At 34.5% G+C, this 13,465-nt stretch overlaps 1 protein-coding gene across 1 annotated transcript in view; it reads left to right on the top strand.

The window, feature by feature from the left end:
• Positions 1-13,465, top strand: part of Dnaaf6 (dynein axonemal assembly factor 6) — a 40,437-nt gene that overhangs the window by 15,322 nt on the left and 11,650 nt on the right. The window contains exons 4-5 of the mRNA XM_026402661.1: positions 443-548; positions 3,590-3,686. Coding sequence (XP_026258446.1) covers positions 443-548; positions 3,590-3,686 — 203 coding nt within the window. The remainder of the gene's footprint in view (positions 1-442; positions 549-3,589; positions 3,687-13,465) is intronic.

The following is a 13,465-nucleotide window of genomic DNA, read 5'->3' as shown; positions in this document are numbered from 1 at the left end:
AAGGTACAGTATTTCTTTTGCATATATATCTATATGTCTTATATCTATATATATATCTATATCTATCTATCTATATATATATATATATAGAGAGAGAGAGAGAGAGAGAGAGAGCAGACAGAGAGGAACTGGGAAGATATAAAACATCAGAATGAGAACATTAATTATCTCCAGGAAGTTAGGTTATAGATTATCTATTTTTTTGCTTATGTATTTTTCTACAATTATTATTATAATTCTACAATTTATTGGTCTGTACTGATAATATTTAAGATCAGTTGTTACTAATTTAGCCTGTCTGGGCCAAAAGAGCAAGGTAGTGATTACAAATAAAAAATGTTTTACTTCAATTATCCCAAAAAGTGTGTGAAGAACACGATCCATGTTCTTCATGGAAGGAAAATAAGCCACAGCTTCAGCTTTATCTTCCCTTTTTTCACAGCCATCTCTCAAACCAGTGATGAAAGTAGTGAGGACATCTGGAATCCAGAAGAAGTTCCAGAAGGAGCAGAGCATGATGACATGTGGGATGTTCGAGAAATCCCAGAGTAAGTCAAGTGAAGCCAGGAATGTGTTTAGGGTTTAAGTATCATCTGATATCATTCTATTTTTGACAATTCATAAAGTAACTTATACCACACAAAATGTAAAACTATAGGTACACACAGAAGGCATGTATAATTGCTTTTACCACATAAAAGATAAAACAATAGGGACACATAGAAGGACACATATAATTGATCATTTTTCCCCTTCTAAGGCAAAAACAAATAATAAAACATAATACCTTCCTTTCAGTTTTATCAAGCAAAAAAATGAAAAATTGTCATTTTCATTATAAATTTATATTTAATGTCAGTTTGTTGTCTAGTATAGAAGTAACACTAGGAGAAAATCACCCCATTAAATTGCAAGCATTCATACAAACCCAATTATAATACCATGTTTATGTGTCAATGACCTGCTTTTAATTACTCAGTGTTTTATAATTTCAGCAAAAGGCTATGTATTACCTTCAATGATCAATTATTATCCAGACTTACTCACTAAATATTTCAGGATTATGCTTAGTATTCAGTGTATTTTGCAAACAAAATTCAAGCCTTGTAGCCTTTTCAATACCATCAAACTCTAGATACAAAATTTAGAATCATTATCATGAAAAAAGGCTTTCAGCTTTTTTAAAACCCTCATACTTCTAAGGAATATAAAGTATGTTTGCATATATTGATGAAATTAATTGCTAAATAGAGTAAGCATTAAATATATATACATATATATTTAATATAAAACTCTGAGTATATAGATAAACCAAAAAAAGCAATATTTGTAAAAGTATAATGTACTTTATTAGTTATTAAAGACGTTTATGGCAAGTGATCTGTCAACTTTTCTAATTGTGACTAAAAAACTGTCTAATTCATTTAAAAAAAACAGTGCTTGTATCTTCTATATCAGTTTTGAAAATAGAAGCAGTGGGAGAGTGGGGGTAATTAATGGGAAAGAAGTATCCAGCTTTCAAATAAACTATGCTAAAAAATATAAACCTTGTAAAAAATCAAAGGAGATTTTAATACAACATTTCTGTCTGCATCTTAAGAATGAAAAAAGAAAATCTCAGGTTAAGTTTATACAGTGCCCACACATCCATATGAAAGTTAAGAAGTCACTCATTTGTCACATTGTCTTATGAATATCACACATCCGAATGCAGAAAAGTCCAAATTTGAATCCATTTTCACTTTTCATCCCCATGTTTGAGATTCTCTAGATAGAACATTCATGAAAGCTTTAAATAAATAATAACTCCATTCAATATGTGAGGAACATTGCTTTTTACAATTTTTATCTGTATTTTTTTACCCAGTGCCTTGAACATGCTAGGTGAGCACTCTACCACTGAGGCACAACTCCAGCCCCAGAAAGTTTTACCTTTTGAAAATAATTTCATAATGCCCAGTGGGTAAAGAGGAAAATGGGTAACATGAACAAACTGTTTAGAAAAGAAGACTTGTAAGTGGCCAAATGAAAAATAATAAGGGTTTAAGCTAAGACCCTGACCTTGGGGAAAAGTATGAGAGTCTTTATTTGAGCAAGTTTGAAGGAAGGTTTTGTATATAATTAGATAAAATGGATGAAAGCATCTAAGATGATGTTAGGCTTACTAGCTTGGGTGATTGAGTAAAATGGTGAATGCATTAACTGTGGTAGGGTATGTAGGTAGAGAAGAAGCAGTGAGTTTGGTGTTAGATATGTAGACCCTGAAATGCCTTTGAGACATGAAGGCAAGCCTATATAGTAGGCTGTTGGAAAATTGTATCTGAAGCTCAGGATAAGAGCAGGAACCTGAGCAAATCCATCTGGGAGTCATGAGCTGATGGAATGATCCTTTCTGTTTTATTTTAACCTGGCTTAACATTTGTAAATATTGGTAGACATTATAGCCTATTAAGAGACAAGTGCCCTATATCAAATATCTACTTATTTCTAGTTCTATTTAAACCCCCCCATCCCTTTTTTATTCTTGGGCATTCCTATTTGCAAATGGTCAGAAGTTCATTCTAGTCCTCTAGTCTTCCAGCTCAGAAATTTACCATTTCTTCATTAGGATATAAATAAACATAAAAAAATTTTAGGGGGCTGTGGCTATGGCTCAGTAGTAGTGCACTTGCCTCACATGTGTGAGGCACTGGGTTCAATTTTCAGCACTACATATAAATAAATAAAATAAAGGTCTACCAACAACTAAAAAAAATTTTTAAAAAACCTAAGTTTTAGGGCAGGAGGTATTGCTAAGTGACAGAGTATTTGCCTAGTATGCATGAGGCCCTGGGTTCAATCATCAGCACTAAATTTTAGAGGAAGAGCCCAAATTTAAGAGGAAGAAAAGATTTGTGAATTGCCTTTGTGGGATAAAATAACAGGAAAATCCTTCATTGAACTAAGAATTCTGTACGATCGGTTTCTATATGCCATAGTGTAGCTGTGCTGATTTACCAGTGTGGGACTATGGAAATAGAAAAGACCATAAAAATCATTTAGTTTTCACCCACCCTTACCATGAATCATACAAGCAAAGAAGCCAAGACCTTAGGAATTTGTAACTTGACTAAGGTCACACAGTTAACAGAGACAATATGAAACCTGGATTTTCTAACTTTACTTTGTGGTTAAAAATTAGCAGAGGTGGGTTTCTGTTTATCCATCAAATCCTGGGTTATGGGCTCAGTGTTTCCTGAGCCATTTGTATTCTATGAATGGACCTTTTTTGATCTTCTACTTTTAATCTTATTATAATATTATTAGAAATTCCCCCATTCCATTTTATCCATATAGTTCCAAAAGAGTTAAGGTTTATTTTAGAAAATAAGTATGTACAAAATAATAATCCTGCTTTTTAGAGTCTGGTATTTTTTACTGTATTTCTAGACTTCTGCTCCTTTTTGTTCTACTACTAAAAAGCAAGCATTTTATTTAGTCCTTTTACTTTTTGTAATAGCATATCCTCATATGTTTCTAGTTTTCTGCTTTGTGACAGGAAATTGCTCTTTCATTTGAGTCCCTATCATAATTGACTTTTTTTTTTCAGGTATGAGATTATATTCAAACAGCAGGTGGGAACTGAGGATATATACCTAGGATTGACAAGAAAGGATTCTTCAACAGCATGTTGTCAGGAGCTCGTGGTAAGCCTCTCCTCCCTTTTCCCATTGTCTGTATGACCATTACAGCTGAATTGACTGACTGTTATATATATATATATATATAACATTGTAGGCAATGATGTAAATTCTTCATAGTTGTTACCATGTTTCAGGCACAATGGGAATAATAGGACAGACAGTTTAAAATTGGTGACATTTACAAAACCAATGAAGTTTACACATGTTGGATAAGATTTACAAACAAACATAGTAAAATCATATGATACAATACATGATTACTACAGGTCCTCCTACTAAAACCATGCAGTCTGATTGTGCTGAATATTCTTTCATCTTACTGCTGTCACATGCATACTGACTGATTGGTTATTACCTTTTGATGCTGATAGGCAATCAGAATGAAATATCACCTTCCCTGAATCAGTTTACCTCTAAACATCTGATTTAAACTACTAAGAAGATGTCTAAAATGTTGCTTCACTCCCTTATTTGAATGACACTACAGCATGTTGGGGAGCATCCAAGTTGCTGTTTCCATATAATAACCATAATAATACCAGCAAAATCAATAGTACCACCTTACTTCTGCTTATTTGATCCTCCTAATGATCTTATTGAAAAGTCTGGGCCTGATCTAGAGTGTAGAATTAGACTTATTTTGGCACCAAACATAAGTAATTCTGTTAAGTCATTTTTGAGGTAGGGCTATCCTTCTATCTTTGTTCCTCCTCTCTTAGAATACATTATAGAATACTGAGGTGCCCATAGAAGATCTTAATATTTTTTTCCTTAAGCAAATGATAAATGGAATCTCTCTTTGGCATGAACTTCAAGTTTTCTCTTATTAGCAAAATCTAAGATATTCAATTGAATCAAGTAAAATAATGGGAAGTGACTTTAAGTACCTCAGGAGATTTTTCAAACTCTAATGAGTTAAGATTTCAAGTGATCTTGAAGTAATTAGTTCTCAGGGTTTTACCAGTAATATTCAAATTCCTCTCTCCTAAATTACTGTAAAATTATGTTTTCGATGTCTAGTGTTGGGGATTACTCTAAGCTCTGGAGAAATTCTAGGCCCAAAATAAATAAATCTGTAGTGAGCCTTTCCATTTCTCTCATGCAAATTGCTACTACTAGTTTTAATAATAAAGGTATCTTGAATAATGAATCTTGGAAACTAAATAACACCTCATAATAGGAACATACAGTTTATGTAAAACTCAATAAGTATATGCAGAAGAACTGATCCTTCCGTCTAATGAATTTATAATTGACTTAAGAGACAAAGCTAACATAAATGAACTAATTTTATTATTACCAAACTCATTGAAAGTCAATTGTAAATCTAGTAGGAGTTCAGAGAGTTTGGATAAGGCATGGACACCACTCATTGAAGGACAGCAGGAAATAAAACATTTGTTGGTGCTATAGCACTTTATCACTTGTATATCATTCTTTTCCTCTTACTTTCCTTTCTTACTCTTATTGCTTTATTTATTCAACTTTTTTTGTGTGTTGCTTGGGACCAAACCCAAGACCTTGTGCAGGCTAGGTAAGTGCTTTACATTCCATTTATTCAATTTTTAAATACTTAGTGAACACTACTACATACTAAACACTGTCCTAAGTACCAAGATACAAGATAAATAAGAAATGGTCCATTTCCTCAAGGAATTTACAGTAAAGGAGGTAGACCCCTATAAATAATTTCAGTTCAGTTTTGTAAGTACATATGTAGAGGTATATTCAGGTACAAAGTGATATAAAACATAAAGGGATCAACCAGCTCCATTTGGTTGGATCAGATTTCTATAGTAGACAACATTCCAAGGGAGTTATAAGCAGAATAGGTAAAAGCACATGGAAAGGTATCTAGGTATGAAATAGCATGTTATATTTGTGTAAGTAAAGAGTACAAGAAGAATTAGGAATAAGTGTAGGTAATGGCATACTGGTAAGCTTATTTTCAAAAAACAATTTAAAACCCTGATTTGGGTTCAGGGTATGTAGGTCAGAGGTAGAGCATTTGCCTAGCATGTTCAAGGTCCTGGATTTGATCACCAGCACTAAAAAATAAATAAAGCCTGATTTGTAGTTTGAATTTTATCCTGTAGGCTCATTTTTTTAATTTTTTTTAAGTTGTAGTCGGACACAATACCTTTATTTTATTTATTTACTTTTTATATGGTGCTGAGGATTGAACTTAGGGCCTTGCACGTGCTAGGAGAGCACTATCCCACTGAGCCACAACCCCAGCCCCCCCTGTAGGCTTATTGATGGTGCTATTTACCATCATTGCTTAACCCTATCGGTAAGACATAAAGAGATTGTTGACCCCATCTCAAGTGTTTATTGCTCAAACTTATATGATTATTATTCCTGTTGATAATATAGTGTTTTCTTGAATTCAAGACATCATCAAATTATAAATGTGCCATTTATTTATTACTTATTTTATTTTTTTATTTGTATTTATTTTATACTGGAGATTTAACTCAGGGGTGCTTTATCACTGAGTTACATCCCCAGCCCTTTTTATTTTTTATTTGGAGACAGGATCTCACTAAGTTGCTTAGTGCTTTGCTAAGTTTCTGAGGCTGGCTTTGAATTTTCAGTCCTCCAGCTTCAGCCTCCTGAGCCACTTGGATTACAGGCATGTGCCACTATTCCTAGCTAAACATGCCATTTATTTATAACAATGTTTGAGAGAATAGGCACAATACCACATTAAGTGTATGCATTATGTAATGCATGTCAATATCAAAAACATGAAAATGTGGGAAAATTGCACCTTACATTGGTTAAATATTTTATTTGGGTCTTGGATCTGGTCTGTATGTAACAATTCAATCAAGAGACTTTAATAAGAATACCCTTGCTTACACCCTTGCTTATGCTGAGGAAGGTAATAGAAATACAATGTGTTTAATTACAAGAAGTGATTTGAACTTTAGAAATTCATAAGCCACCCTTTCCTTTACCTGCCCCAGATTCCAAACAAGAATGCAAATTTTATGGACCTTAAATCAAACTGATAATCCTAAACAAAGTTTTGAATTAACAATATGTGTATCTTCAGCAAACTTCTAACCCCAAACCCAAGAAGATTCAATATCCAAATTCTACCTGTACTCTTGTTATTCTCTGTTGCTTTACTCCTAAATTTGTAGCTACATAGTCTCCCTGGCCTTAATCTACATGTAGGTATTTTCACGCTAGAATTAAATCTGTGCTTTACAGATTTGTTGCTGTTGTTGTTTTACCAATATGCCTTTTCTACAAATAAATTTTTATGAGAAAACCCCACATGTAAAACATATACAAGTACTATCACCTTGGGGAAATAAAAAGTACTACCACCCATGAGATATATCTTATGATAACAGCAGAGGCTCCTTGAAACAAAGTTAGGATAATGCTGATTTAGTTTCTCCTGATATTATAGTTTAGAAACTAATGTTAGGCTTACAAGGTGTCAAATACTCATATAATTAAGGGAAGAATAATAAGAGAGCTAGAGGGCTTCTTCTGTGTAGGTGACATGTATGCTTTTCTTTAACCTCATGAATAGGAGGCTTTTACCTTGTATTTTCTTGTCCTTTTCATCCTTTGTCTGTATTCTCCATCTTTCCTCACAAGTCTCCCACTGTGAAGGGTTTGATATATATCTTTGACAGTATATCTTCAAATACATATGTATCATTGTTTGCTCTAAATATTTAATTAGAAAATATTTATGGAACACTATAGACCGGGTGCTAGTATTACAAAATAGACAAGGTTTCCTTCTCTCTAGGAGCTTATTGTCAAGATATTAAGCCACCTACAAGCAGCAATGCAGTGGTAACTATCAGGTGGACTTACCAGATTTTCACTGATTGATCTAATAAGGAAACAATATCCCCAAAAGAAAATAGATCATTACTTACACAACATTAGCACAACTTGTATAGTGTCAGCTCCTCATATGCCTTTTCCCACAAGAGAATATCAAACCAAATGGCAAGTAACAGAATCAGTGGGACAGTCTACAGCTGAAAAGCCAACTCTAGCCTCCAATTAGCTGTTTTATAGTCTTCATCTATAGCCCAGGGGAGTGAGGTAGGAAGTTATATGCCTTTCTGGAACTGGGGAGTAGAATGAGAAACTGTCTCACAGCAGCTTCCTGCAAAATACAGAGCTTCCCACAATGAAGAGAGGCAGATAAGAAATAGAATTAAGGTAGTTCTTCAAAGACTGCCTATCTTTCCATATTCCAGGAGGATCACAGGATGTTCTGCCAAGAGCTGGGTCACACTCTAGTTGAACCTTGCCTATGTGGTCTATGTGCAAAGTCATTAGAGTCCCAAAATGGAGCCATTTCCCTATATTTATACAATATGAAAATACGTTTTTGTCCTGGTTATTTTCACTTAATATGATATATAAATAATAATGATGATGATAATAATAGCAAACACTTTGTTTAACATGTATTATGTGTCAAGCATTTCTCTAAGAATTTTATACATATACTCACTAATCACCACACCAACCCTATGAAATAGATGTTATTATTACCCTTATTTTATAGATGTTACTGAAGTACAACCACATTAAGGTCACACTTGTAGATTTTGATAGATTAGCCCAGGCTATTTGAATTCAATGGAAAATTATGTAAAATGATATGAATGAAAAGAAGGGGAAGTCCAAGCTGACGTGCAACAAAAGTAGCATTTCACTAGAATATTTGAAGAACCCATAAGATTTCAGGCAGCAAAGGGTCAAAAGTTCTCCAAACAAGTGAACAGTATGAGCAAAGAGAGTGCTATGAAAGTAGATAGTATGTTTTAAAAACTATTTGTGATATTTCTGGAGCCCTTGAATTCACTGGCATAAAATAATATAGAAGATAGAATAAGTGACTTAGGGCTAGTTGTGAAACTCTTTGAATGCTGTATCATGTACTATGGACTGAATTGGGTCCCACCAAAATTCATATGCTGAAGCTATAAACTCCCAATATGATGCAATATAGAGATAGGGTGTTAGAGAAATAATTAAGTTTATATGAGGTCATGAGGCAGGTTTACATGAGATCATGAGGTAGCACCCTCATGATTAATGTGGCCTGATAAAAAACAACAGAGAGCTTGTTTACTCTCTTCCCACCATATGAGGACACAAGGAATCCCCAGCCATTTACAAGTCAGGAAGAGGATCTTCACTAAACCATGCTAGCATCCGATCCAGGCTCCAGAACTACAAACAATTTTTTTCTATTGTTTAAGCTATCTAGTGTATGATATTTTGTTAGGGAAGCTCAAGAAGAGAAAACACCATGAAATTTGGACTTTATTTTCTGCATATTAGTGTTAGTAAATATATTAAAGTGGGTGAGTTATCTGGCTGTGGTGGTACATGCCTGTAATCCCAATAACTTGGGAGGCTGAGGCAGGAGGATTGCAAGTCTCACTTGCAATTTACTGAGACTCTATCTCAAAATTTAAAAAAAAAATTAAAAGGGCCGGGGATGTCACTCAGTGGTAGAACACCCCTAGGTTTAATCCCCAGTACTGAATTAAAAGAATAAAAATTTAAAAATAAAGTGGGTAAGTTAAATGATTGCATGCATATTTCAGAACAACTCTGGTGGCAGTGTGAACATAGAATTTAGTGGTGATTGTGATAGAAGAAAATCTGAGTTTGGGAAAACTGGTGGTAGGCAACTGCACTTAGTTCAAGTGAAAGAAGTAAGAATAGATTGTGCCAATGGGGATGGAGATAAAAGAATGTCTTCAGTAAATATTTTATTATTAATATTGATAGAACTTTGAAAGTGATTGAATGAGATATGTAAAGGAAAAACAAGAGTTAGGTTTCTAGTCCAGGTGACTAAGTGAATAATGATGGCTTTAATTAAGGTATAGGAATATAATATGGCTATCTCTAACTGGTTGACTTAGAGATGTTCTTTTTTTTCATTTTAATCTTCTGAATTTTTTCAGTTTTTAATTACCATCAATTCTTTCAGGACAGTAAGCAGTCAAAGGGTGGTTTTCTTTGTGTGTTGTGGGGTATGGAATGCAAAAAGAAGACAAAGTTCTAAGAGAAAGATATTAATTTTGGGTTATATTAGGTTGAAGTGCCTGTGGGAAATTTTGTTGAGAGTATCCAGGAGGCTGTTAGAAATACAAATCCATGTGGAACTCAAGAAGAAGAAAGAGACTGGAGGTGTTGATTTTCAAAGTTGATGGTGTTTGTTTTCTGCAGGTGTTAGAATCTACTACCACTGAATGCCTGATTTCCATCAGGATTGGAACAAAGTTAATGTGATTTTCAGTAGTGTGCATGTGTGTGTGTGTGTGCGTGCACATGCATATATTCTGCATTCACATATGAGTGTGTTTTGGGAGGGGTGTTGAGAGGGGTACTATGAAACTTAGAGGAATTAGCTAATTAGGGACACAAAAGGGGGCCAGTGAGATAAAACCAACAATCAGAGACAGTTCAAAACAGACATTATAAGTTCTTCTTACAGTTCTACAGTCAGGTATTAATTTAATATAAAAAACAAGGGGGATTGGATCAGTGAGGCTGGGATTGTGGCATAGTTTTGGAGGTACTAACAAAGATGAGGGAGAAGTAAAAAGTCCATCATAGAAACAAGGTAAGAAAGTGCAAACCTGTCTATTCTTGAGGACAGGACTGAATGAGACACTGGACTTTTGGGTGCCAATTAAGGCATATGGAAAAAGGAACTATATCAAAGATATGTAGGAATATAGCCTGACTTCTCCACAGGAGTGTTTATGGCAGGAAGTGGGGTAGGTACATTGGGGATATAGGTCAGTGGATTCCCATTTTCACTCAGGGATGTTGAACAACAAACTATCTCTAAAATTCAAAACTGAGTGGGACTAGAGTTATTGTTATTTTACTTAGTATATTGCCAATTATTCTGTTAGAGAAGAAGGGAAAAGTAGCCTGCAAATAAATTTTTGAAGTAGAATGGATGCATAATATTTTTGTGCTCCTATTCTGAGGGATCTATATTGACAAGAGGACATTCTGATGTGACCTAATGAGCAAGCTATTAAGCCTGGTTATTTTTAGTTTTTATTGTCACCACCTCCCTAGGAAATGAGTCTTGTTCCCATCCCTAAATCTTACTGAGAACAGGATCTGAGTCAGGGATAGGATAGAAGTCAGTCACCATCTAACAGACCCAATGAGGAATCACATGTTTATCACATGTATTTATCTCAGAAAGGGCTATCAATCATTCTGGCAAAGTGTCTGCTCATCCTCTGAGAATTCACTTTTTCTTGAATGGTCTGCTCCTCGAATCATGATTTGTCTCCTAAGGTTAAAACATTCATATTCATTTACTTTTAATGAATAAGTAGATTTGACTGCTTGATAAGTAAATGAAATCTCTTTTTCCATTTAAAATTCTAGAGGATAGATACCTGCTTTATTTTGTTTTCTTTTGTTAGGCTTCCTGATTATGCTGACCTTGTTTGATCTATTATATATCAGACTGTGTGGTAAGGAGGATATTCGTGATATAATGTGATTTTTTTATTATCAGCTGCAGGTAGCACAGTCAAACTTCAGTTAAATTTCTAATAATTCTCAAACATATAGACATTTATAGCTTATAGTATTCCTTCACAATGATGGTAGTAGTGGGAGTGAGGAACTAATGTCTCCTTAAAAGTTAATTTAGGGGGCTGGGGTTGTGGCTCAGCAGTAGAGCGCTTGCCTAGCACTTGTGAGCCCTGGGTTCGATCCTCAGACCACATAAAAATAAATAAAGGTATTGTGTCCAACTGCAACTAAAATTAAATATTAAAAAAAGTTAATTTAGGGCTGGGGATGTAGCTCAGTGTTAGTGCACTTGCCTAGCATGTGTGAGCTTTGGGTTCAAGGGTTCAATCCTCAGTACCACAAAAATAGAGCTAATCTAATTGTAGAGAATTAAGGTATTTCTAGTTGTGAAAATAATATCTATTTAAAATGTTAATACCACAATTAGCAGAGTTGAAAATAAAAGTCCCCTATAGTGAAATACAGAGAAATTGAGAGATGGACTTAAAATTAGGAAAGAAATTAGGGTATACATATTACTTGGTAATAAAAATCAGTAATATCACATTTTGATGATGCCATTTTGAGGATGTTTAATCAAAATATCTAGACTACATGGTCCAGAATCATTGAGCTGGAACTGGCAAAAACTTTTAATTCAATGCAAGGGGTTTCATAGGTTGAACTTGGAAAATACCAATATTTGATGGATGAACAAAGGAGGATACATGGAATATAAAAATCTGATGTTATAGAAGTTGAGAGTAGCAGCGTTTGAAGAGAGTTGGGATAGGGAGGAATGAGTGGATCTAAATTATAGTTAGATAAGAGCAAGAAGTTCTTGTGTATGATTATACAGTAGGATGACTATAGATAACAATAATGACCTGATTTAAACATTACTCAATGTATACATGCAATGAAACATCACATGGCACCCCAATGTTATGTATAATTTTTATGGTTTTATATATCAGTTGCAAAAATAAATTTAAGAGTTAAAAAAAAGAAAAGGATCTGAGAAGGATTCTCAGATGGGAGGGAAACCACAATAGTGTCTAATGCTATAACAGAAGTAAAGCCAGGATTAGGATGCAGAAGGAACTTCTAGATTTGTCAATAAAGTGTTCAGTGATCTTTGAAAGAGAGAAACTTCAGTGTTATGGCTAATGTGGATTGAAGAAAGTTGGAAAAATGAAGAGGAAGTGAAGAAGGCAAGGCAGCAAATATGGATTATCTTTGAACAGTTAAGCAGTGTAAAAAAGGAGAGAGATAGGTATTGAGGAAGAGGCACAATTTAGAGAGTTTAAAATTTTTTTTTTAGTTATAGATGGATACAATATATTTTATTTATTTATTTTTTATGTGGCACTGAGAATCAAACCCCGTTCCTCACACATGCTAGGCAAGTTCTTTAACATTGGGCTACAACCCCAGCCCCAGTTTAGGGAGTTTTTCTTAGGAGAGTTTTAAGTATACTTTTCAGCTTATAACAAAGATCCATTTGTATAATATTTATTTAGTTCCTATGGTGTGTCACTGGTGCTAATGATCAAAGAGTAAAAAAAAATTAGTCATGGTATGAGTCCCTGGGGACATTTAGAAAAGGGTGAAGGCATTTTCAGTTGTCACAATGATTGCAGAATATTATTGTCATTTAATACTCAGGGGCCAGCCTTGCCACAGAAGGGATGGTCTTGAAAAGTGAAGAATTGTTCTATAAAAAAATGCCAATATTGCTTCTCTCTAGTTTAGAAACACTGATTAGAAAAAGAGAGTATGAGAATGATCATTTAGCAGCATACCACCTTGACTATTCCCTCCTTGAGACTCAGTTTCCTCTGTAATGATCCTATAGGTAGTTTTCTTCCAAAATCACTAGGAATTCCTCCTCTCCTTTGCTCCCAAATCACTGGCTCTTCCTCTTTTGTATGCAGTTTTCTTAAGCTTTGACCTTTGGTGCTTGTTCACTCTCCCATGAGCATTCTCCCCTCCCCCACCCCAACAGTGGGCAGTGCTGTGGATGGGACTCAGGGCCTTCAACATGGTAAGCAAGCATTCTGCTGCTGAGTTATATCCCCAGTATTGATTTGAATCTTTTTTTCTTTATCTGTTCTCTTCCATGTAGTCCTATACCCTTAAATAGGTTATCCCTCAACTGTTCACTTGGCATCTCCCACTGGTTTAATAGGCAATTCAAACTTAACATGCCCCAAACAGAATTC

Source organism: Urocitellus parryii, chromosome X (assembly GCF_045843805.1).
Source record: "Urocitellus parryii isolate mUroPar1 chromosome X, mUroPar1.hap1, whole genome shotgun sequence".
Lineage (NCBI taxonomy): Eukaryota > Metazoa > Chordata > Mammalia > Rodentia > Sciuridae > Urocitellus > Urocitellus parryii.
The sequence above is the reverse complement of the archived record's forward strand: the minus strand, read 5'-3'. Positions and strand labels throughout refer to the sequence as shown.